Source organism: Lutra lutra, chromosome 1 (assembly GCF_902655055.1).
Source record: "Lutra lutra chromosome 1, mLutLut1.2, whole genome shotgun sequence".
In the NCBI taxonomy this organism is placed as follows: Eukaryota; Metazoa; Chordata; class Mammalia; order Carnivora; family Mustelidae; genus Lutra; species Lutra lutra.
Window position 1 is genome coordinate 49280655 of NC_062278.1, and position 27477 is coordinate 49308131.

General features: G+C 36.7%; 1 protein-coding gene across 1 annotated transcript in view; it reads right to left on the reverse strand.

Moving 5' to 3' along the window:
- Positions 1-23682: 23682 nt before the first annotated feature.
- TOMM70 (translocase of outer mitochondrial membrane 70) overlaps positions 23683-27477 on the reverse strand; it is a 32046-nt gene continuing 28251 nt past the window's right edge. Inside the window, exons 10-12 of the mRNA XM_047723123.1 lie at positions 27043-27140; positions 26366-26488; positions 23683-24131 (exon numbers count right to left, since the gene is read on the reverse strand). Of these exons, the coding sequence (XP_047579079.1) occupies positions 23978-24131; positions 26366-26488; positions 27043-27140 (375 nt within the window). The 3' untranslated portion in view covers positions 23683-23977. The remainder of the gene's footprint in view (positions 24132-26365; positions 26489-27042; positions 27141-27477) is intronic.

A 27477-nucleotide genomic window follows, 5' to 3' on the forward strand; every position in this document is an offset into this window, starting at 1 on the left:
TCTGGTGTTGGTATCTCCGGATGTATACCCAGTCACCTGGCTGATATCGATGGGGGAGTCTGGGGGTGGCCCAGTCTTGTAGAGGGCCCTCAGTCTTAGGTCAATACCTGGTGAGGCTGCTGGGAACTCTGTAAGCAAGGTTTCCTAAAGCTCCAGGTTTCATAAAGTCAACCTTAGTTCCTTTAAGCTGTCTGGTCATATCTGAGTCTTTGCAAATATGACATTCCAGTCAAAGCCTTGGTAAAATAACCAATGTTTCCAATAGTGTCCAGCCAGTGCAAGACCCTCTGGGTTGGGGTCCTGGGAGTCTCCCAGATCTCGGTGGAAGCTTCAAATGTAATGGCCAAGTTTTCGCGTCTGAGAGACCACCAAGGAGCCAACACTGATGCAATCACATGAGGATTTATTCAACAAGCTTAAGCTTGGGCCCAAGTATACCTGACACGATGGAGTAGGGACTTGGACTGTCTCTCTCTCTTTCTAAAATAAATAAATAAAATCTTAAAAAAAAAAAAAGATTATTTTTTCCAGCACTATTTGTTGAAAAGCTTACCCTATTCCCATTGAATTGCCTTGGCACTTTTTAAAAAATTATTTGAGAGAGAGGGAGAGAGAGCAAGAGAGAGCATGAGAGGTGAGAAGTTCGGAGGGAGAAACAGACTCCCCACAGAGCTGGGAGCCCAATGTGGGACTTAATCATGACCTGAGCTGCTGAAGGCAGATGCTTAACCAACTGAGCCACCCAGGCGCCCTGCCTTGGCACTTTTATGAAAAATGAATTGGCTATATATATCTTGATCTACCTCAGTGTTCTCCTGTTTCATCAATCTATTCATCTATTTTTACAAAGTAACTTAACTATGTTGGTTATTGTAGCTTTAAAATAAATATTAAAGTCTGATGGAATTAGTCCTCCAACTTCTAAGTCCTTTGTATTTCCATATACATTTCAGAATCAGTCTGTAAATTTCTACAGAAAAAAAAAAAAAAAGCCTGCTGGAATCTTGTTTGGGATTGCATTGAAGCTATAGAACTCTTTGGTGGAAAATTGACCTCTTAATATCAAACCTGTGAACATGAGCTATGTCCTCAGTTATTTAGGCCTTTAATTTCTCTTAGGAATGTTTGTTTGCTTCTGTAAGGTAATATGTATCTTTTGTCAGGGCACCTGGGTGGCTCAGTCCTTAAGCATCTGCCTTTGGCTCAGGTCGTGATCCCAGGGTCCTGGGATGAGCCCCACATCGGGTTTCCTGCTCAGTAGGAAGCCTGCTTCTCCCTCTCCCACTCCCCCTGCTTGTGTTCCCTCTCTCGTTGTCTCTGTCAAATAAATAAAATCTTTAAAAAAAAAAACAAAAAACTTCTCTTTTGTCAGATTTATCCATAGAGACTACAGATTTTTTGTTGCAGTAGTCTTGTTTTGTAAACTTTAATTTCCAATTTTTCACCACTGGTAAAAATAAATTTTATTCCTGTATCCTGTATCCTGTATCCTGTATTCCTGTATTCGAACCTCACTGAACTCACTTACTCAAGCAGTTTTTTGGGGGTAAATTCCATATGATTTTTTTTACATAGATGATCATGTCTGCAAATAAAGGCCTTTTGTAAAACAAATGGGCTTTTTCCTTTCCAGTCTGGTTCCTGTTTGTTCATTCATTAATTCATCCATTTCTGGCCTGTGGCTTTGGCTAGAAGTTTCAGAACAGTGTTGAATAGAAGTAGTGAGTGGTTGTAAGTTGTGTTGGTCCTGATTTTAGAGAAAAAAATTTGGCCTTTCATAGATGCCCTCTATCAGGTTGGGAAAATTCCTTTTTATTCCTAGTCTGGTGAGAGTTTTTATCAGGATAGAATGCTGGATTTTTTTTTTTAATGATTTTATTTATTTATTTGACAGACAGAAATCACAGGTAGGCAGAGAGGCAGGCAGGGAGAGAGGAGTAAGCAGGCCCCCTGCTGAGCAGAGAGCCCCGACGCAGGGCTCGATCCCAGGACCCTGGGATCATGACCTGAGCCGAAGGCAGAGGCTTTAACCCACTGAGCCACCCAGGCGCCCCAGGATGCTGGATTTTTTTAGATTCCTTTTCAGACTTTATTGAGACAAACATGTCTTTTTTCTTCTTTAGGCTGTTTATGTTGTGAGTTAAAACGCTGATTAATTTTGGAGTTGTAAAACCAGCCTTCCATCCTTGGGATAAACTTCACTTGGCCATAATGAATTATTGTTGGGTTTGACTAACATTTGAAGAATTTTTGCATCTATGTTCATAAGGGAGTTTGGTCTGTAGTTTTCTTGTAACACCTCTTTCTGGTTTAGATACCAGGGACTGCTGGCCTCCTAAAATGACTTGGAAAGTAAGGTGCCTAGGTAGTGCAGTTGGCTGGGCATCTGACTCTTGGTTTGGGCTCAGGCTAAGATCTCAGGATCAGGAGATTGGGCTGCATATGCGGCTCTACGCAGGGAGTCTGCTTGGGACTCTCTCTTTCCTCTCTGTCCCTTTCCCCCATACTCTCTCTCAAATAAAAAAATAAGTCTTTAAAACATTTTAAAAAAATGACTTGGGAAGTTTTTTTTCCTCTTCAGTGGTCTGAGAGAACTGTGTGGTAATTTGCATCTTGTCTCTTAATTTTGATTATTCTGGTTGGAGCTTTATCAACTTTATTGACCTTTTCATAGAACCATTTTTAAATTTCATTGATTTTTTAAAAAATATCTTTTTTAGATTTGATTTTGTTGCTTTCTGCTCATTTATATTTTTCTGCTTACTTTGGATTTCATTTGCTCTTATTTTTTCTAGTTTTTTGACATGTGTACTTGAGGATATTTGGAGACTTTTCCTTCTTTCCAGGATTGGTGTTTAGTGCTATAAATGGCCCAGGATTGCTTTAATTGAATTTCCAACCTTTGATATGTTGTGTTTTCATTGTCATTCAATTTAAATCCTAACTTCTCTTTGTTGTCTTCTGTGATCCAAGAGTTATTTATGTTATTTAGTTTCTAAATATTTGGAGATTTTCCAAATCTTTCTGTTAATGATTTCTAATTTGATTCCATTGTGGCCAAATAACATACCTTGTATAAGTTGAATCATATTAAATTTGTTGAGACTGTTTATGCTCTATCTTAGTATATGTTCCCTGTGCAGTTGAAAAGAATGTATATTTTTCTCTTAAGTATTCTATAAATGTCAATTAGGTCATATTGGGTATATATTGGGATAATATTTTAGGTCTTTTATATCAGTACTGATTTTCTAATTTTTCAAATAATTAAATAATTGTTGATACCTCTGATTATAATTGTGGATTTTTCTATCATATGTCTATCAGTTTTTGCTTCATATTTTTTGAAGCTCTCTTATTAGGTGCATAAATATTTAGGGCTGTTATATCATCTTGCCGAACTGACCTTTTTTCCATTATGAAGCAAGTATCTGTTTTTGCCCTAAAGTAACTTTGTCTGATATTAATAATGCCCATCTTTCTTTTGATTAGGATTAACATGATTTGCGTTTTTCAATTTTTCCTTTCAAGTTTAACTTCTTTGTGTCTTCGTGTTTGTTGGTTCATTTATTTATTTTAGAGAAAAAGAGTGAATTGGCTGGGGGAGGGACAAAGGGAGAGAGAATCTCAAGCAGGCTCCACACTCAGCATGGAGCCCAATGTGGGGCTTAATCCCATGATCCTGAGACTGTGACCGGAACTGAAATTGAATCAGGTGTGTCTTCATGTGTCTTCATGCTTAAAGTGGGTTTCTGTTAAGCGACATAGCTGGGTCATGCCTTTTTATGTAGTTGGACAATATTTCTTTTAATTGGGGTGTTTAGGCCATTTATGTTTATTGTGATTATTGATATGGCTGATTTAAATCTACCATCTTTTTATTTTGTATTTATCCCATTTGTTCTTTGTTTCCTTTTTCTTCCTATTCTTTCTCTTGGATTAACTAAATATTGTTCTGTGATAGATTTTATCTCCTTTGTTGGATTATAAATTATAATTATTGTGTTATTTTACTTGTTGCTTTATGGCTTATAGTATATACTCTTAATGTCACAGTTAGTCTTCAAGTAGTATGCCAGTTGACATGTAGGAATCTTAAAGTAGTATACTTCATTTTATTCCTTCCTTTGTATTGTCATACACTGTACTTTAGCATGTGTGTGAACCCCACAATACATTGCTATTTTTGTCTTAAACACCCAGTAATCTTTTAAAGATAGTTAAAGAACAAGTTAAAAAAAAGAAAAACACGGTAAACATCTTTTGTAGCCAACATAGTTACCATTTCTGGTACTCTTCATTAGAGTAGATCCTTTGTTTTTTCTGTCTGAAACACTTCTTTTAACATTTAGGTAGTGTAGGTCTCCTGGTGATTTATTCTTTCAACGTTTGTATATCTGAAAAGTTTTTATATTGCTTTCACTTTTTAAAATATATTTTTACTGATTATAGAATTCCCTTTTTTTCTTTCCTTTCAATACTTTAAATATGCTGCTCTACTATATTCTGACTTGCATTCTAGAGGCAAAGTATACTGTCATTATTCTTTTTCCCTTTCTGTAATGTCTGTTTTTCCTATGTGTGCTTTTAAGATTTTTCTCTTCATCATTAATTTCATAGAACTTGATTATGATGTGCTTTAGTGCAGGTATTTTTTTTCCCATGTGTCTTATGCTTTAGAGTTCTTTGTGATTTGTGCATCCTTGGTTTTATAATTTTCATAAAATTTAGAACATTATCAGGTAGGATTTCTTTTTTTTTCCTGTATAAACATATAATGTATTATTAGCCCCAGGGGTACAGGTCTGTGAATCGCCAGGTTTACACACTTCACAGCACTCACCATAGCACATACCCTCCCCAATGTCCATAACTCCACCACCCTCTCCCTACCCCACTCCCCCTGGCTCCTCTCAGTTTGTTTTGTGAGATTAAGAGTCTCTTATGGTTTTTCTCCCTCCCGATCCCATCTTGTTTCATTTACTCTTTTCCTACCTGCCAAACCCCCCACATTGCATCTCCACTTCTTCATATCAGGGAGATCATATGATAGTTGTCTTTCTCCAATTGACTTATTTCGCTAAGCACAATACACTCTAGTTCCATCCACGTCATCGCAAATGGCAAGATTTCAATTCTTTTGATGGCTGCATAGTATTCCATTGTATATATATATACCATGTCTTCTTTATCCATTCATCTGTTGATGGACATCTAGGTTCTTTCCATAGTTTAGCTATTGTGGACATTGCTGCTATAAACATTCAGGTACACGTGCCCCTTCGGATCACTACATTTGTATTCTTCGGGTAAATACCCAGTAGTGCAATTGCTGGGTTGTAAGGTAGCTCTACTTTCAACTTTTTGAGGAACCTCCATGCTGTTTTCCAGAGTGGTTGCACCAGCTTGCATTCCCACCAACAGTGTAGGAGGGTTCCCCTTTCTCCGCATCCTTGCCAGCATCTGTCATTTCCTGACTTGTTAATTTTAGCCACTCTGACTGGTGTGAGGTGGCATCTCATTGTGGTTTTGATTTGTATTTCCCTGATGCCGAGTGATGTGGAGCACTTTTTCATGTGTCTGTTGGCCATCTGGATGTCTTCTTTGCAGAAATGTCTGTTCATGTCCTCAGCCCATTTCTTGATTGGATTATTTGTTCTTTGGGTGTTGAGTTTGCTAAGTTCTTTATAGATTTTGGATACTAGCCCTTTATCTGATATGTCGTTTGCAAATATCTTCTCTCATTCTGTCTGTTGTCTTTTGGTTTTGGTAACTGTTTCCTTTGCTGTGCAAAAGCTTTTGATCTTGATGAAATCCCAATAGTTCATTTTTGCCCTTGCTTCCCTTGCCTTTGGCGATGTTCCTAGGAAGAAGTTGCTGCGGCTGAGGTTGAAGAGGTGGCTGCCTGTGTTCTCCTCAAGGATTTTGATGGATTCCTTTCTCACATTGAGGTCCTTCATCCATTTGGAGTCTATTTTCATGTGTGGTTTAAGGAAATGGTCCAATTTCATTTTTCTGCGTGTGGCTGTCCAATTTTCCCAACACCATTTGTTGAAGAGGCTGTCTTTTTTCCATTGGACATTCTTTCCTGCTTTGTTGAAGATTAGTTAACCATAGAGTTGAGGGTCCATTTCTGGGCTCTCTATTCTGTTCCATTGATCTATGTGTCTGTTTTTGTGCCAGTACCATACTGTCTTGATGATGACAGCTTTGTAATAGAGCTTGAAGTCTGGAATTGTGATGCCACCAACTTTGGTTTTCTTTTTCAATATTTCTTTGGCTATTCAAGACCTTTTTGGTTCCATATAAATTTTATGATTATTTGTTCCATTTCTTTGAAAACAAATGGATGGTATTTTGATAGGGATTGCATTAAATGTGTGGATTGCTTTAGGTAGCATAGACATTTTCACAATATTTGTTCTTCCAATCCAGGAGCATGGAACATTTTCCCATTTCTTTGTGTCTTTCAGGTAGGATTTCTTAAAGTGTTATGAACTCTTCCCTAATTACATATGCATCAGGCTACTTGAAAATTTCCCAATAATGATACTATTGTTGTCCTCCCTGCTGCACACCACCCTGGTATTTTTTCTGTGTATTTCCTTTTGGCTAGTTTCTGTGTTTTGGTGTATTTTTTTCTTTATCATTGTCTGATGTATCAGTGGCTGTCTTTTCTTTGTCACTGTCAGGTGGTTCCTGCCCATGCTTTAGGTGGTTTCCTTATATCCATATGCTGATCAGTACTTCAGCTGAGGATGAGAGCACAGCCCTTCGCAGATCTCTTGAGCTTCTTCTGTATGCAACTCTCTCCTCTCCAGTACCTCTGCCCTGTAAACTCTTACCATCTTGGCTTCCCAGGGTTTTCAACTTCGTCTTCTCAACTCAGGGAGACTGTTAACTTCCCACTGTGTTCCCATTCCCTATGCTGCAAACTGGAAACTCAGGCTAGGGCAATTAGAGGATTTGCCTCTTTTGTTTACCTTCTCTTGGATCACTGTCCTGAGGTCTGATGTTGAATAATACTGTTTCATATGGGATCCTTTTTTTCATTTATTTTAGATGGGAGGGTAAATCTGATCCCTTTAACTCCCATCTTGGCCACAACTAGAAGTTCCCAAATAACTTCTTAATATTTTATAAAAATACTTTAAACCTCATCGATCCTTTTAAAGGATGGTGGAACTTTCAGGTAACCATGGACTATATTTTGAGAATCATTGCTCTGTATCCTAGTAGGCCCACAGCAAATATTTAAACTTCATAATTTTAGTATGAAACTATTTTTTTTGGTAGATAATCTTGCAGTAAACCCCACATCTGAATGAGCTGACTGATGTGGGTGTGGCAAGCCTAGGAGCCCTCTACCTTGAATTCCTGCTTAGTCCCCAGACAACTCTTTATGCTATTTCCTTCAAAGAACAGTTCAGAATAGTTTAAAAACCAATGGACAAGCCATCCTCGCTATAAAAGGAAAGATACTTTACCTTTATGTAGCATTCCTATAACAGATAAAGCACATGGATGCTAGACTTATTTTTGTTTTTCATTAAGTGCGTGCTGTCTTGTCCTTTTGGTGGTGTTTTGGGTGATCTTGCCTTCTGATGCATCAAAGACTGTAAAATGAATGAGTGAAGTGGGCATCTACATTAGTATGTAACATTTTATTCTTAAACAGTATGTGGTAATGTCCCCCCTGATTCCACTTTTAAAAAAGTGATATTTGATCAAAATGACCCCTGGATTTGGTCCACTTGAAACAGTAGAATACTGCATTCAAGGCCATGAAAATAAGTCTAGCATCCATGTGCTTTATCTGTTATAGGAATGCTACATAAAGGTCACATTACATTTGCCTGTAGTCCCTCACTTCTTGTTGACTTAGGCAGTGATACATTTTTGCATTATACTTTGAAATTTGCCATTACATGTCACAATCTTTCTCCTGCAGTTCAAATAAGGCAGCAGGTTTAACTAATTGAAGTGACTCCCTTACAGTAATGATGTCTTTTGTTGAAGTAAGTCCGGATATGGCAGGTAGTTATGAAAGTGCTGCTAAACACTGGCCTAACTATTTAAAGTTGAGAGCTAAAAGATAATGGTTTTGCATTGGTTGCAAATGAGTAAATTACTAACATTATAGGGTTTAAACTAACTGTTAGATTGTGACATCCAGTAGTTGTTTAGGGAAGGATTTCTTGCCGCCACCAAAAGTTAGGTCTGTGCAAGGTCTACCAAATGAAAAGGGTTTAGACAAGAGTTTAGGTTTCAGGATCAATGTTTCGTCTACTGGCAGTAGTTTTAAGTCTTTCATGCTACCTCCTAGGCGCTGTGGGTGTGTTTTGATGGTGAATGGGTCTTGTGAAGCCAGGGGATGGCAAGGAAAAAGCTGTGTGTTTTGTGATGTGTGCACTGGCCAAAAATATTGCCAGTGCAGCAGGTTTCATATGGGCTTTCCTCTGTTATGCCTTACAACCACTTTTGTGTTGTAGCTACATATTTCTTATTAAATTGTTATTTTCATTCAGCTCTGTTTCTTCTTGAGCAAAGATTGAAGAATAAGTAAAAGCTAGTTATTGGAAGAGAGAATGCACTTTAGAATAAAGTGGTTTGTTAAAATCAAGAATTAAAAAGTTAAACTGGGGTAACGCCTGGCTGGCTTGGTTAGTGAAATGTGTAAATCTTGATCTTGGGGTTGTGAATTCAAACCCCATTTTGGGTGTAGAGATTACTTTAAACAACAACAATAACAACAACAACAACAACCAACTTAAGCTCCAGATCTACCATCAAATAACCAAAACTCAATCAGGCAAGGAAGAGATTACTTCTTGTTCAATAATTACTTCATAGCTGGTTCATAATTCACCAAGTGAACAAGCATCTGGAAAAATGGAGCATGGTGGGCAAGTTGTAGTAATATTTTAAGGGCTGTGATTCCTAGCTCTTCCTGAAATATTTAAAACCTTATAAACGTGTTCCTTTGTGCTCGTGTTATTACTGCTGTGTCTGTAGATTCATTCTCAAAGTTTCTCCCTTAAAACCATACCATCCTGTAAAGTAGTCCTATTTTTTTTACCACATTTCTTTTTATTATTATTAATTTGTCTATCTATCACAATATTACATTAACTCAGGTGTACAACATAGTGATTCAGTATTTCTATTCATTATACTATGCTCACCTCAGGTGTGGCAATCATCTGTTGCCATACGATGCTGATATAATATCAATGACTATATTCCCCACACTGTACCTTTCATCCTTATGACTTACTCATTCTGTAAGTGGAAGTCTGTATCTCCTACCCTTTCATCCATTTTGCTCTCTCACACCCATACAACCATCAGTTCTTTATGGGTTTCTGCTTTTTCTTTATTTATTCATTTGCTTTTTTAGGCTCAATGTATAAGTAAAATCATATGGTATTTGCCTTTCTCTGATTTATTTAGCATGATACCCTCTAGGTCCTTCCATGTTGTCACAGATGGCAGGCTCTTACCCATTTTATGGCTGACTGGTATTCCATTGTATACATAGATCACATCTTCTTTATGCATTCCTCTGTGAATGGACACTGGGGTTGCTTCCAGTTTTTGGGTATTGTAAATGCTGCAATAAACGTAGAGGTGCATGTAACTTTGAATTTGTGTTTTCATGGTTGTGTTTTTTTGTTTTTTGCTTTTGCAGAGGGCTAAGTACCCAGTAGTGGAATTACTGGATTATAAGGGCATTCTATTTTTAATTTTTTTGAGGAAACTCCATACTGTTTTTCACAGTGGCTGCACTAATTTGCATTCCCACCAATAGCACAGAAGTGTCCCTTTTTCTCCACATCCTCACCAACACTTGTTATTTCTTGTGTTCTTGATTCTACCAATCTTACAGGTATAAGATGATATCTCATTGTGGTTTTGGTTTGCATTTTCCGGCTGATTAGTGTTGTTGAACATGTCTTCATGTATCAGCCATCTGTCTGTCTTTGGAAAAATGTCTCTTCAGGTCCTTTGCCCATTTTTTAATTGGCTTATTTGTTTTTGGGGGCTGAGTTGCAGGAGTTCTTTATATATTTTGGATATTACCCCTTATCAGATATATCATTTGTGAATATTTTCTCCCATTCAGTAAGTTGCCCCCCCCTTTTTTTTGGTGGTATCCTTAGCTGTGCAAAAGCTTTTTTATTTTGATGTAATCTCAGTAGTTTAATTTTGCTTTTGTTTCCCTTGACTGAAGAGACAAATCTAGGAAAATGTTGCTATGGCTGATGTTAGCAAAATTACTGCCAGTATTTTCTTCTAGGACTTTGTGGTTTCAGGTCTCATATTTAAGTTTTTAACCCATTTGGAGCTTAATTTTTGTGTATGGTTTAAGAAAGTGGTCCAGTATTATTCTTTTGCTTGTTGCTGTACAGTTTTCCCAGCACCATTTATTTATTAAAGAGACTATCTTTTGCCTAGGGTATGTTCTTGCTTCTTTTGTCATAGATTAATTGACCACATAAGCGTGGTTTTATTTCTGGGATGTTTATTCTGTTCCATTGATCTTTTTTGGTGCCAGTGCCATATTGTTTTGATTACTATAGCTTTGTAATATGTCTTGAGATCTGAGATTGTAATACCTTCAGCTTTGTTGTTCTTTTTCAAGGTTGCTTTGGCTAATCAAGTTCTTTTGTGGTTCCATACAAAGTTTAGTATTCAAGTTCTTTTTTTTTTTTTTTTTTTAAAGATTTTATTTATTATTTATTTGACAGAGAGAGATCACAAGTAGACGGAGAGGCAGGCAGAGAGAGAGAGAGAGAGGGAAGCAGGCTTCTCGCTGAGCAGAGAGCCCGATGTGGGACTCGATCCCAGGACCCTGAGATCATGACCCGAGCCGAAGGCAGCGGCCTAACCCACTGAGCCACCCAGGCGCCCCTAGTATTCAAGTTCTGTGAAAAATGCTGTTGGTATTTTAATAGGGATTGCACTGAATCTGTAGATTGCTTTGGGTAGTATGGACATTTTAACAAGATTGGTTCTTCTAATCATGAGCATGGACTGTCTTTGCATTTGTGTCATTTTCAGTTTCTTTCATCAAATTTTTTTTTTTTGTGGTTTTCAGAAAACCTGTCTTTCACCTCCTTGGTTAAATTTATTCCTGGGTATTTTCTTTTTTATGCAATTGTAAATGGTATTGTCTTCATAATTTCTCTTTCTGCTACTTCATTATTAGTGTATAGAAATACAGCTGACTTCTGTGTTATTTCTAATGTTTTTTTCTTGGTGGAGCCTTTAGGGTTTCCAGTGCACAGTATATCATCTGCAAATAGTGACATTTTAACTTTTTCCTTACCAATTTGGATGTCTTTTGTTCCTTTTTCTTGTCTAATTACTGTGGCTAGGACTTCCAGTATCACGTTGAGTAAAAAGCAGTGAGAATATGGGATATCCTTGTCTTGTTCCTGATCTTAGAGGAAAAGCTCCCAGTTTCTCACCATTGAATAAGATGTCAGCTATAGATTCAGCTGTAGGGTTGTTTTTGTTTTTTCCCACATATGACCTTTATTATGTTGAGATATGTCCCCTGAAAACCTACTTTGCTGAAAGTTTGTATCATGAATGAGTATTTAATTTTGTCAAATGCTTTTTCTGCATCTGAGATGATCATATGATTCTTATCCTTCATTTTGTTCATTTGGTGTATGATGTTGATTCATTTTCAAATAGAGAACCATCCTTGCATCCCTGGAGTAAATCCCATTTGATTGCAATGAATGATCCTTTTAATGTATTGTTGAATACAATTTGTTAATATTTTGTTGAGGATTTTTGCATCTATGATCATCAGAGATATTGGCCTGTAATTTTCTTTCTTAGTAGTGTCTTTGTTTAGTTTTGTTACAAGGGCAGTGCTGGCATTGTAGACTGTTTAGAAGCTTTCCTTCCTCTTCTATTTTTGGAATAGTTTGAGAGAATAGCTATTATCTCTTCTTTAAATGTTTGGTAGAATTCACCTGTGAATCCATCTGGTCCTGGACTTTGTTAGGAGTTTGATTACCAATTCAGTTTCATTACTAATAATTGTTCAGATTTTCTGTTTCTTTCTGATTCAGTTTTTGAGGAATACATGTTTCCAGGAATTTACCCATTTCTTCTAGGTTGTACAGTTTACTGGTATATAATATTTCCTAGCATTGTAATCCTTTGTATTTCTGTGATGTTGACTTGTTACTTCTCTTTAATTTCCAATTTTATTTATTTTTGTCTTCTCTCTCTCTCTCTCTTTTCTGAGTATGGTTGAAGATTTATCAGTTTTATTTTTTCAAAGAACTGACTTGGTTTGATGAATATTTTGTTGTTGTTGTTGTTGTTCTCTCCCCACCCCCAGTCTATTTCATTTCTTTCTGCTTTGATCTGTATTATTTCATTCCTCCTACTAATATTGGGTTTTGATTTTCTTCTTTTTCTAGTTCTTTTGTTTATGTTTATGTTTTGTTTATGTATATGTTTAGATTGTTAATTTGAGATTTTTCTTATTCTTTGAGGTAGGCCTATATTGCTATAAGTTTCTTTCTTAGTCCTGCTTTTGCTACATCCCAAAGATTTTGGACTACTGTAGGTTCATTTTCATTTGTCCACATGTAGTTTTTTGATTTCCTCTCTCCTTGTAACCCATTGGCTCTTTAGTAGCATGTTGTTTAGCTTCCATGTTTGTATTTTTTTTTTCCAGTTTTTTTCTTGTGATTTTTCTTGTTTCATACCATTGTGGTTGGAAACAAGGTATTATATGCCTTTAGTCTTCTTAAATTTATTGAGATTTGTTTTGTGGACTAACATGATCTGTCCTGGAGAATGTTCTATGTGCACTTGAAAATAATGTGTATTCTGTTGTTTTGGTTGGGATGTTCTATGTATATCTGTTAAGTTCATCTGGTTTAATGTGTCACTGAAAAGATACAGTTTCCTTATTGATTTTTTGCCAGATGATCTATCCATTGATGCAGGTAGAGTGTTAAAGTCCCCTACTGTTATTGTATTACTATCATTTTCTTCCTTTATATCTTTTAATATTTGCTTTATGTATTTAGGTACTCTGGTGTTGGGTGTATACATATTTACAATTGTTATGTACTCTTGTCAGATTGATCCCTTTATCATTATGTAGTGGTCTTTGTCTCTTGTTATAGTCTTTGTTTTATTTTTATTTTTTAAAGATTTTATTTATTTATGAGAGAGAGTTCACATGCACAAGTAGGGGTTGGTGAGAGGGATGCAGAGGGAAAGAGGGAGAAGCAGGCTAAGCCTGGAGGCTGCCAAAGGGTCCAGGACCTTGGGATCATGATTTGAGACAAAGGCAGATGCTTAACCAGGTGAGCCATCCAAGTGTCCCTCTTGTTATAGTCTGTTTTAAAGTCTGTTTTATCTAACTATTGCTACCCTGGCTTTCTTTATTTCACTTCTACTTGCATGGTATATCTTGTGCTGTCCTTTCACTTTCAGTCTATATACGTCTTTAGATCTGATGTGTCTCTTGTAGGCAGCATATAGATGGATTTTATTTTCTCTATCCATTCCCCCACCCTGTGTCTTTTGATTGGAGTATATAGACCATTTACATTTAATGTATACATTGATAGGTATGTACTTGTTGCCATTTTGTTGTTTCTTGTTTTTTGTAGTTGTTTCTCTTCTTGCTCTCTTGTGATTGATGACTTTCTGTACTCTTAAGCTTGACTTTCTTTCTCTTTATTTTTGTGTATCTGTTACAGGTTTTGGGTTAATGATTACCATTAGGTTCATATATAGGATCCTAAGTATATAACAAATTACATTAAGTTGGTCATTTAAGTTTGACACATTCTTCTTTTCTATTCCCTCCTCCACATTTTATTTGTATGTTGTCATATTTTACATCTTTCTTCATAATTTTCTTACTTTTCTATTTATGCCCCCCCAATCCCTTTAACATTTCTTGTAAGGCCAGTTTAGTGGTGATGAATTCCTTTTACTTTTGTCAGGAAACCATCTCTCCTTCAGTATGAATGATAGCCTTGCCTACTAGAATATTCTTGGTTATATGTTATTCCCTTTAGTTCTTTGGATATATCATACTACTCTCTTCTGGTCTGCTAAGTTTCTGCTGAAAAAATCAGTTGATAGCCTCATGGGATTTCCTTTTTTTTTTTTTTTTTTTTTTAGATTTTTACTTATTTATTTGACACAGAGAACAAGCAGGGGGAGTGGCAAACAGAGGGAAGAGGAAAAAGAAGCAGGCTCCCTTTTGTGCAAGTAGGGACCCAGGGATCATTACCTAAACTGAAGGCAGATACTTAACCAACTGAGCCATCCAGGTGCCCCAACCTTTGCCATTTTAATTATGTCTTGGAATGGACCTCCTTGGGTTCACCTAGTTTATAACTTTTTTTACCCCATTTCTTAAAGGAGTCATTTCTGCTCACTAGTTCATTCTTGTCTTTCAGTTACTTTTCAGAGTCTGGTAGCCAGAGATTGCCTTTACCATTCCAATGACACTTCTTTGGCAAAGATTACTGATAATCTATTTGCAGACCTGTCCGTTTGACCTCTTTGAAACCTAACACCGTCATTGTGACCTTGGTCTTACTGTGTGTGGTTAGTGGTCTAACAACTTTTCATTGCCACCTTTGTTTGTCCTTTAGATATTGATGTTTCCCATTATTTTTAGCCCTTTTTATTTTCTCCTGAAGTAATCTCATCTATAAGCAGTCTTTTTTTAAATGAACATTTTATTTATTTATTCATGAGAGACAGAGGCAGAGGGAGAAGCAGGCTCCCCACTGAGCAGGGAGCCTGATACGGGACTCAGTCCAGGACCCTGGGGTCATAACCTGAGCTGAAGGCAGACACCTAACCAACTGAGCCACCCAGGTGCCCTGAAGTCACAAATATATGCTGATAGTATACTATTGGCATCTCCTCACCAGTTAAAGTAAAAACAACAGTTTCATCTTGCTGGACTCTTTTAATTTGGGTGGCTTATTTCCAGCTCATACTCATAATGTGTCTTCACTTTGGTTTTATTTTTAAATTCTGGTGGTTTCCCCCATTTTCTAGCAAGAATCTTTACCTAAATCTGTTTATCCTCAAGTTCTAGCAGAATTCACTACTGTTGTATGTTTCCATCCCACATTGTATTGAGCTTTATGGCACCAATTTTGTCGTCTTAGTTTTGGAGATCCTCAAAGCCTTTATGTTTATCTTTTTATGGCTAGTCCTCATTGTGATGGGTGCTCAGTAAAAACATGTTAAATTGGAGTGACTTTATTCCTACAGATTACACTAATATATGTACAAGTTTTCTGGCTAAATGACTTCTACATTTTCTGGAATTTTTTCTTTACCCTAAGGGATTCTAATTGGGTAAGATCTGGGACATGATGTAGCTTCGCATAATTTAGAGATGGATAGGACAATTATTTACTTACGATCACACAGGCAGTGAAAAGCATTGTTAGTTAGAACTTAGGTCACTTCATACTGACACCAGTAATACTTTTCCCTGCACTATGCTGTTGTCCAAGATAGATATTATAATTGGTGAAGGATAAAGCTTGAGATGAATTAAAGGTAAAAACATGCACAGATAGGTAGTCATTTCTTGGTGAGTCTCTAAGTTTCTGTCTTGTGAACAGAGGCATTGATAACTTTTCTTCCAGAGTGCCCTTTCAAAAAAGTTTGTAGTGAACGGTTTGGGAAGGTAGAGACTGTCTCTTTCTGGAGAATAGGATGGGTTTGTTCACAAACCAGTGTAAGAAAAATGTTTCCCCCAAAGTCAGACATATTTGCTTGCAGTCAGCTCTTTAAGATTCTTTCTTAAGCTCAGAGTTTTTCATCTGTGACACAATCCCACTGCCTGTGCAGCATCCATCTAGATTACTTCAAGTCATCTCCATAGTATTTGGGGTACAAGGGAAGCAAAGCAAACATGAAGCTCATGTTGCTTGCCATTCTTAAGTAATTAAGTCCATTGTCTCTGACCTAGGATCTTAAGTCTTTTGCCATCATTTGTGAAACTAATTTATGAGAATGGCAAATTGTTTGCGAGAATGGTAAAATCTTAGATCCTTCATAGTTCTTGATATAAAGCAGACATGCTGAAATAAAATTGGGCACTAGATGTTTAATGTAGCAGTTCATTTATAATTTAGATGATGGCAACATCTCTGCGGAGAACTCCTCTGTTCTATCTAGTCCCCTTTGCTTTAAACTTTCCATCCTCCAAAATGATGCCCAGGAGTCCATTTTAGTCATGGTCTTTTTCCTCCACATTTGCTCCATGAGCTTTCTCTGTTGAGCCCTCCCTTGGCCTCTAGGACAACCCTTGCATAGAGTCCTGTTTTCTTCTAGTGCCAACAAAAGAACTGGAAAAATAAAGCTGTCTGGGCTCTGAAAGGCAGTAGTCATGTTGTTCCTTAACCTATTCCCACTTTTAAATCCCTCCCTTTCTTTGGTTGGGGCCAGGCACCACCATTTCTGTCCCAGTGATCAGCAGGATCTTGAATGAACTCTAGCATGAAGACCATCTAGAATGGTCTAAGAATTATAGCTTTCAATGCCCCCCCCCGCAAAAGAATTTGTGCACTGTCACCTTAAAATAAACCAGAACATAGTTATTTTCATATCACCTAATTTTAATACTTCTTAAAATGTTTGGAAATAGTGTCTTCCTTTTGATGTTTCTTCTATGTACTGGCAGTGACATCTCAACTTTTTCTTTACTAAGTATTATATTAGTTTCAGATGTGCAATATAGTGATTCAACAATTTTTTTAAAAAGACTTATTTATTTATTTGACAGACAGAGATCACAAGCAGGCAGAGAGGCAGGCAGAGAGAGAGAGAGGAGGAAGCAGGCTCCCCACTGAGCGGAGAGCCTGATGCGGGGCTTTATCCCAGGACCCCGAGATCATGACCTAAGCCGAAGGCAGAGGCTTATTAACCCAATGAGCCACCCAGGTGTCCTGTGATTCAACAATTTTATACATTTGTCAGTCCTCATCAAGTTAAGTGTAGTCTTAATCCCTTTTATTTCACTCATCCCAATACCCAGCTCCCCTCTGGAAATCATTAATTTGTTTTTGTTTCATTTTGTTTTGTTTAACTCTTACCTTTTTTCCTTAAATTCCACATATGAGAAATTGTGCTATTTGTGTTTCTAATTTCATGTAGGCTTATATCCTCTAGGTCTATTCATATTGTTGCAAATAGCAAGATTTCATTTTTTTTATGGCTGAGTAATATTCCATTGTGTGGAATTACATATATACATGTACATACACATATATATACATGTACATACACATATATATACTGCATCTTTTTTTTAATCTTTTAGTTCCAGTATAGTTAGCATACAGTGTTACTTTCAGGTGTAAATATAGTGATTCAACAATTCTGTACATTATTCAGTGCTCATCATGGTAAGTGTACTCTTAATCCTCTTCATCTATTTTACCCATCTCTTCCCACCCCCCAATTCCCACCTTCCCTCTGGTAACTATTTCTCTATAGTTAGGGTCAGCTTTTGGGTCTCTTTTTTCTTTGTTGTTTCTTAAATTCTTAATGAGTGCAATCTTATGGTATTTGTCCTTTTCTAACTTCTTTCATTTAGCATTATAGCCTCTAGATCTCTCCATGTTGTTACAAATGGTATGCTTTCATTTTTTATAGCTCAGTAATATTCCACTGTATATATACACATTTTCTTTATTCATTTATCATGAATAAATTATTCTTCCATAATTTGGCTGTTGTAAATAATGCTTCATTAAGCATAGAGGTGTATATATTTTTTTCAAATTAGTTTTTGTATTCTTTGGTAAATATCCAGGAGTGGAATTACTGGATCATATGGTAATTCTAATTTTTTGAGAAAACTCCATACTGTTTTCCACAGTGGCTACACCCAGTTTCCCAACAGGGCAGGATGACGCTCCCCCCCCCCCCCCCCCCCCCCCCGCCAAAAACTTTGCCAAAACTTTTTATTTCCTCTTTTTGATTTTAGCCATTCTGACAGGTACGAGGTGCTGGTAGCTCATTGTGGTTTTGATTTGCATTTCCCTGATTAGTAAGGTTGAGCATCTTTTCACGAGTCTGTTGGCTATCTGTATGTTGTCTTTGGAAAAATGTCTGTTTGGGTCCTTTGCATATTTTTAACTGGACTATTTATTTTTGGGAAGTTATGTATTTCTATTTTTGGATATTAACCATTCGATATATCATTTGTGAATTTCTCTACTTAGTAGGTTGCTTTTTTGTTTTGTGGATGGTTTCCTTCACTGTGAAAAAGCTATTTATTTTGATGTAGTCCCAATAGTTTAATTTTGCTTTTGTTTCCCTTGACTGAAGAGACAGATCTGGAAAAATGTGATCGTTGATGTCCAAGAAATTACTGTTTTCTTCTGTGAGTTTTATGGTTTCAGGTCTCACATTCAGGTCTCATCTTTAATCCATTTTTGTTTCTTTTTGTGTATGGTATTAGAAAGTGGCCCAGTTTCATTCTTTTGCTTGTAGCTGTCCAGTTTCCTCAGCATCATTCACTGAAGAGACTGTTTTTCCCATGTTGTATGCTCTTGACTCCATCGTAAATGAAATGGCTGTAAAAGGGTGAATTCGGTTCTGGTTTCTGATTTCTATTCTGTTCCATTGATCTATTTGACTTTTTGTGCCAGTACGGTCTTGTTTTAATGACTGCAGCTGTGTAGTATAATTTGAAGTCTGGGATTGTGATACATCTCCAATTTTGTTATGATTGCTCTAGCTGTTCAGTCTTTTTGGGTTCCATACAAATTTTCTACAATTATTCTACTTCTGTGAAAAACGTTGGTATTTTGATAGGCATTGCATTTAATCTGTAGATTGCCCTGGGTAGTATGCACACACTTTAACAAGATTGGTTCTTCCATTCCATGAGCATGGAGTATCTATTTGTGCCATTTTGTTTCCTTCATCATTGTTTTATAGTTTTCAGAGCAGATGTCTCTCACCTACTTGGTTAAGGTTAATCCTAGCTATTTTATTCTCTTTGATGCAATTGTGAGATTGTTTTTGTTAATCTTTCTGCTACTTAATTTAGTGTATACAACATTTCTGTATGTTGACTTTGTATCCCAGTTCTGTCAAATTCATTTATCAGTTCTAGTCATTTTTCAGTGGAGTCTTTAGGGTTTTTTGTATATAGGATTGTGCCATCCACAAAAAGTCTAAATTTTACTTCTTTTCAATTTGGATGTTTCTTCTTTTTCTTATTGCTGTGGCTAGGCCTCCTGTAACGTGCTGGACACGCAAGAGTGTTGAGTGGATATCCTTGTCTTGTTTATCTTAGAGGAAAAGCTATGAATTCATCATTTGAGTATGTTAGCTGTAGGTTTTTTTTTAATAAATTGCTTTTATTATGTTGAGGTATGCTCCATCTACACCTACGTTGTTGAGAATTTTTGTCATGAATGGATGTTGTACTTTGTCATATACTTCTTCTGCGTCTATTGAGATGATATCAGTTTTATCTTTCCTCTTATTAATGTGGTAATTGATTTGCAAATTTTGGACCATCCTGTCTCCATAGAATAAATCCTGATTGGGGTGGATGATTTTTTAAAATGTATTATATGATTTGGTGTTAATATTTTGTTGAGGAATTTTGTATCTATATTCATCAGAAATATTGGTGTGTCAACTTTTGCCACATACGTGAAAAGCAGACTTTTGGTCTGGTGAGTATACCATGATCACATACATTTTACATCACAAATGCCCCAGTTCTTGATTAAACCTCAACACTGTAGCCTAGGTATATACATTCATTGCCTAAACCACTTTTAGTCAAAATTTAAGAGCCCGGGAAGACATGCTGTATGTACTTTGAGATACTCAGAAGAATTCCTTTTTTTTTTTTTTTTTTTAAGATTTTATTTATTTGACAGAGAAAGAGAGATCACAAGCAGGCAGAGAGGCAGGCAGAGAGAGAGAAGGAAGCAGGCTCCCCGCTGAGCAGAGAGCCGGATGTGGGGCTCAATCCCAGGACCCTGGGATCGTGACCTGAGCCGAAGGCAGAGGCTTTAACCCAACTGAGCCACCCAGGCACCCCAGAAGAATTCCTTTAAACGTAAGTAAGTCACCTTGTATACAATAGCCAAAGAAGAGTCTATTAGTCTCCTATCACTCCTATAACCAAACTGGCACAAATTTATTGACTTAAAACAACAGAATCTTACTTAGAGTACTGGAAACCAGAAGCCCAAAATCAGTTTCACTGGGCGAAAATCACTGTTAGCAGGGTCAAACTCTGCTCTAAGGCAGAATCTGTTTATTGCTTTTCCAGTTTCTGGTGGCTGCCAGCATTCCTTGGCTTGTGGCCACATCAATCCAGTCTCTCCCTGTGATCACATTCTCTTTTGTGATTTCTCTTTCACAAGCTCACTTGGGATTACATTTGGGGCTCACTGAGATAATCCAGCATAATCTTCCCATGTCAAGTTCATTAATTGAATCATATCTGCAAAGTTCATTTTTGCCATATAAATTAACATTCACAGGTTCCAGGGATCAAGATGTGGGTATCTTTCAGGGGACCAGTATTATTCTATTACAGTATGTTAAGGCTTGAAAATAGATCAAGTTAAAGTTCTATCACTTTATTCACAAATCAACTTTATAAAGGACTAAGGTTAGAATTAATTACTCTATGCTATTTCCTTTATAAATACAGCAAAGAACCCAGGGTACCCAGAAAGTCTTAATTACTTTTTTTTTTTTAAGATCTTATTTATTTATTTGACAGACAGAGATCACAAGTAGGCAGAGATGCAGGCAGAGAGAGAGAGAGGAGGAAGCAGGATCTCCACTGAGCAGAGAGCCCGATATGGGGCTCGATCCCAGGACCCTGGGATCATGATCCGAGCTGAAGGCAGAGGCTTTAACCCACTGAGCCACCCAGGCGCCCCATAACTTAAGTATTTTTATACTCAAAAGTTTCCTGGTTTTGTTAACTATATGGTTCTCCTGCCTGTAAATAGCCTTAAGATGATGACAGCTAAGATATACCGGGACAGTTTAAACTACAATTTTGAGTTTCCAGAGGCCTGGTATTCTATCTGAATTGTTTTAAAACCAAAACTGCTGCTTGTTGTTTTGAAATGTAGCCTTTATTTAGACCTCAATTAATAAAGGGTAGATAACTTAAGGCATCCCTTCTGAAAGACTACAGAGTGGTTGCAAACTGTGATCAAAACTCATTGGTGAAAACAGTTTGAAGATCACGTTAGTCACAAGGCTCAGGTCTGGTTCACAAACTTCTAGGCTGCCACGCAAGTATAGGTAGGAATAAAGGAAGCTGGCTCTGCTAGCTTTTTTTTCCCTCCCCGTGACATGTTGAGATTTTAAAAAAAATTAACATAAAATTTATTATTTGCCCCAGGGTTACAGGTCTGTGAATTGTCAGGCTTATACATTTCACAGCACTCACCACAGCACATACCCTCCCCAATGTCCATAACCCAGTCACCCTATCCCTCCCCTCCCACCCCCCCAGCAACCCTCAGTTTGTTTCCCGAGATTAAGAGTCTCTGATGGGGGGCGTCTGGGTGGCTCAGTGGGTTAAGCCGCTGCCTTCGGCTCAGGTCATGATCTCAGGGTCCTGGGATCGAGTCCCACATCGGGCTCTCTGCTCGGCAGGAAGCCTGCTTCCCTCTCTCTCTCTCTCTGCCTGCCTCTCCGTCTACTTGTGATCTCTCTCTGTCAAATAAATAAAATCTTAAAAAAAAAAAAAAAAAAAAAAAAAAAAAAAAAAAAAAAAAAAGAGTCTCTGATGGTTTGTCTCCCTCCCCATTTGCTAGCTCTCAGCGGCTTTGTTTCACCAGGTAAGGAAAAATGTTCTCTAGTCATACCAAAAACTTACTTTGCTTCATATACTAACATGACCTCCTTTCAGTTAGTTTGAGCCCACAGAGAATGATTATGGTTTTATTCTATCTATGATAAATGAATAAACTACCTTTTTATTTAAAGAACAGATAGAAAAGCTTGAATGTAATATTTATTTGGTGAATTTACATGTGAGATCATTTACAAAAGAAAAGATACAGACAGATGTAGCTTTCAGTGCAGTTTCAAATATTTTTCAGAACGAGCAATAGTCCATGAGGATTTGGAATGATAGTATTGAATGGCACATGCTTCAGTTTCTTTCGTGTGTTTTTCTTCTACCCAACCCCAAAGGGTAGGAAGGGAGAATGTTGAAGAAAATACCAGTGTTAATGTAAATACAGCCATGCAAATAAAAACTTTCAAGTCAGAGGTTATTCGGAGATGTAGAACATTTCTGTATCCAGGAGTTGTAATAGCTGGTACATAATTTAAGAACTAAAATACAGAGTTCTCAAACTCTTCTGTTATCCAAGCCATCTTAAATTATGTTAAATTGTCCCCACTAGGGGCCTCCAAACTCTGACTCTGGAAGGGGTAATTTTATAGTTTCTAAGAAGATAGCATTTATAGACAAAATCTTTTTTACTTCACTGGGATATAGTACCCTCTTACAGAGGGGTAAAATGCTCCTTTACTCCCAAAAATGTAAACTTTAGATTTCATTTCCTGAAATGTTAACTGAAGGCGTGCTTGCTCTTTTATTATACTCAAACTTACCTAAATTAACCTCTTCCAACCCCAAATATCTCAAAACAAGAGAGATCTTAAGAACACAACCTTTCTCCCACCAGAAAAATCCAGCATATAAACAAAAGGATGGTCTATAAGTGACAACTTGAAAAACAAAACGAAACCCAAAGTGATTTCTAAGTAAAAAGGTAAAGTAAGAAAAAAAAAAAAAATCTGTCAGTATTCCTAAGTAAAGACCTGGACATGGGCAGTCAGGCCCTAGAGACCAAGGTTAGCTTAAAACTGTAAAGCATTCCACATTTCCTCAGCACCTTTGAAAATACTGGTTTAATATTCTTTAAGGACATGTAGCCATAGTTAAAGCACTAAACTTATTACCTCAGGAATACTATGCTTCTGGCTCCATGACTTACATCCTTGGTGGAACCTTTAATCACATTTTCTTCACTACAAATTTTAAGTTAATATACACTCTCACACATCACACTTCATCTTTATACACACAACCAACCTGAATTTTCTTTCAAAAACACACTATTAAATAGTGTACTTAATACAGAAAATAGCCACAGGCAGTTTACAAACCCATTCCTGTTTCATCTTACCTCTTGTCTGGGTCACTCCCTATTAATTTTCAGTCTTCCAGCATGTATACCAGAGTATATTGCTTCTGTGTGATTTACATATGAAAGCCAGCTGCGTTAAGAACAATGTGGATTATCCACTGGAGTTGCATGGGTTCAAAAGGATTAAGTTGCCACTGATTCTAACCTTTTGCAGAATCAGACATTGTAGATGCTGACAGTGGTTAAAAGGGTCTGCTTTGCTGCCTTCAAAACAAAAATCCCCATTTAAGTTTTGTTTTCTAAAAGAAAAACTAAAAAGGATTAACTGAAACCGAAAGAAAACTATTTTACAGCACTTACTTTGTTAATTTAAAAACCAACATGCTGTAAAATAATTACACACATACACACACACATATACACATGAAATCATCCAGAACATAACCCCCAACCTCCAAAAAAAAAAAAAAAAAAAAAAGTCAAATCAACAAATCAAAGTTTTTATTTGCATGGCCAATTATCATCTGTACTCTTTGCAACTTTAATATCCCTTTAACATGTCCTAAGCTTTTGTTGTACAGGGAATAAAGCTGCAACACTGCAAACTTCCTTCCACAGCCACTCCCACACTTAAACATGAAACATGTTAACAAATGACAACAGCACAAACAGAAATACTAAGTTCCACCATTCAACACAGTTCATGACAGTGTCTTTAGGGTTCAGTTGAAAAGGGAGTAAACTTCTAAAAAGAGGGTCATTCTCCTTTCCCCCTGATTTTATAACGTTGGTGGTTTTAATCCGTATTTCTTTGCAACTTCTGTCTGGGCATGGGCAGCATCACAGAGTGAGTACAGATGAGCCATCTCCATTTCTGATTTGGCCAGGTTAATAGCTTTGTTGAACATATCAATGGCTTTCTCCATGTTTCCTCTAAAAGAACAATTTTAAATGTTTCACATCCAACAAGCATTTCACAGAATACAATGAAGTTTCTGACCACCCAGTTTCATGATTCTAAAAAAGTGGTTCTGTGTAAGAAACAAAATAGTGCCTAGCACATAGGAAGCAATGAATATCAGCTTCTATTACAAATACTATGTACTTACATTATACCTTTTGTAGTATTTGTTTACAGATAAGAACAGGGAGACTAGAGAAATTAAATGACTTATTTGAAATTATAATCTTGTCTAGTTCCTAAATTCTGTGTGTTTCTATACTATATAGGCTCCTTTAGAAAGCAGTGGCGTAACTTCAGAGAACATTAATGGTATTCAGCGGCCTTCACTCTGTGAACTCCTCTTCTTTCCCCTCATCTTTTACCACCATACTCCCACCTATGCACCTCCACTCCAGTTACACAGGATCCCCCCAGGCCCCTGGCTCTCCTACCTACACATAATACTGAGATGATTTATGGCATCTCTGCCTGACTCTACTCAAATCCTCACTGTTCTAAGGCCCAGTTCAAGTACAATATCCTTATGAAAAATATCTTCCCCTTCCATCCCCAGTCTTCCCAAAGACATACTATCATTCTGTGCAAGTCAGATGAATACATATTCATATTCTTAACTACATCCTTAATAGGCACTTCTCAATTTCCAGAACCTAGTACAATGCCTGGTAATTAGTATCTGTTTTTTGAGTAAATGGATGAATATGCTTGGTCAAAAAAAATGTAATTTACCTCTTACAGTCTAGATGTGGTTAGGCTTTACATACTTGCCAAGAATCAAGAACTGTTTTAATTTGTCTTACCCATGTATATATGAATATATGCTTGTAATCTTACAATAAATAGACTCTTAAGAAATACAACAGACTTTGGGAGTGACTGTAGTTAACCTCCTACCACAACATCTGGCTATATTAAAGACTTGTTTTTTAAAAAATAACTTTAAGAGTTCACGTTTGCTTATTAGGTAGACAGTAGACTGGCTAAATCCTAGGATAATGAGCAATCTGATTCATTTATTTACATTCATTTACTTATCTGTAAGGTAGGACTTAGAATGGATTCCTTAAAGTATAATTAATATACCAAGAAAACCCATCAAAATGTGTATCAGGGGGTCTTAACCCAGGCTCTACAAATAACTTTATAGCCTTCCTCAAAAAAGATTAAGACCCAGTATCCCATCCTTTCCTAGTGCAAGAATATTCACATTAACAAACTGGCAAATAAATAATATTTACATGTAATTTTTACAAATTTCATCAGCCTGTATCTATTCTGCCCACTAAAAAGAGAGGACCCAGGAGGGGCTGAATGACAGGGAGTTAAGATAATCCCTGTCGATTCCTATAAGATCAGTTAATTTGGTATTAGTGAAATCCAGGAGCTAATATCCTATCCATACTACTGGATCATCATGTAACCCTGTTAACCAGTTTGGGCATCAGTTTCTACCCTCTTTAGTTAAAATGAAGATCATATACTCCCTACCTTTATAAGGACTGGGATAAAGATCATCTAAAATAAAATTTGGAAAAACATCCAAGCAAGCTTCAATACCTGGCCTAGAGTGGATACTCAAATGGACAGCAATGCCACTATTCAGGTGTATATGACACTAAATTCTATGGCATAAACAGTTGTCACCTGTTAATGCTGGTCCCCAAATGCAACGCTGGGAAAATAATTTCACAAAACAAGAAGTTATGAGCAGTAAGAGTTGCAAAAAGTCTTATCTAGCTCCCTGATTTTTAAGAAAACTCATGGGCTCAGGGATGATGTGTCAACATGTCCAGTTACTTGGCTGGTTGCTTATTTGAGGCAGGATCTAGATCTTCCTGTATTCTGGGAGAACCCTTATGCTGCACTGCACTGCCTAAGCACACTCAGGTATTTTTTCCACCAACAGAAATAATATAGGTGAAAAGAGGGAAGAACACGTAAGAGATATTAGAGAAAGATCAAATTTTCCTTTCTAATGCATATGCTTGACTTAAACAAAACTTTTTAAGTGTAACTTTTACAGGAAAAAAATGAAAGAAGGCAAATCAAAGTTATATAGTTTTGAGGGAAGCTTCCTTCAAAAGTCATGACATATTAAGAATTTAATGGGTATTGACAATAACCTATTTGTAATGAGAAGAATGAAAAGATAAATATCTATGGAGCTGACTTAAATTTCTTTACAACAAGCTATAGAAGTTACCTTTGCACTTCAATAGTTCCCATGGTTTCATATGCAAAATCACATTTATTGTCAATTTCAATAGCCTTGCTGATGAGCTCCAAACCTCTATCCAGATCTTGCTTCCACTGAAGCTGAAGTAAACTGCAAATGCAACAAGGCAGTCAGATGTAACTATGGCGTAGTATCAACAGAAATATAAGCATGCAACTCCATTTCTGCCCTCAATGAATTTACAAGGAAAAACAATCTAAAACAGTATATAATCAGCATTCATTTTTCCTCTCAATTTTATATTGGTTTTATAGTCCAAATTCCTTATTATAAAAAAGTGTCCAAAGGTCTAGACTCTTATTACTAACTTACCTTGCAAAGCTGCTTTACTTTTTCTACATTTTTAAAAAAATGATAAGTACATAAGTACTGGGAAAACTTATTTTGATATAGGTAACATTTGACAGGTTGTTCAGAACTGAAATCTTTAGAGTGAAAACAATATACCAACTGCTGTGTAAGAATGAAACATAAAATTTTAAAAATTAACAATGAAGCATCTACAGCATTAAGAAATTTGTCAGTTAACTCACTGATACTATCAGTCCCCCCACTTCCTTTCTTAATGACCAGAAGATACCCATATTACATGCAAGATACACAGTTTCTTACAGAAACAAAGAGGTATACAAAAACATACATACCCTTTATGAACATATGTTGTGGCATTATCTGGCTCCAAATCAATACATTTATCATACATATCATCAGCTTTACCAAACTGTTGTTGATCTGTTAATGCCTATGTGAGGAGATAACTTCAGTTATATTAAGGTAACTGTCAGCCTAAGCAATTAAAAGTATATTGTTCACTAATTAAAATTTACTTAACTTATCCATTCATTACCAACTTAAATGTTACATATTTATTTAACAAAGCACTGTTGTAAATATGAACTCTTACCTGTTCTTTCTTTTTGTCAAGTGGTTACATACAACAGCAGATGATCTCGTATAGTGGATACCAGAGAAAGTCCCACTTTTAGTGCCAATTCCAGTTCTAATAATCAGTTTCCCACAGGTACACTCAAGTCACTTATTCATAATTTAGGGACTTATTTTTAAAGACAGTACTCATT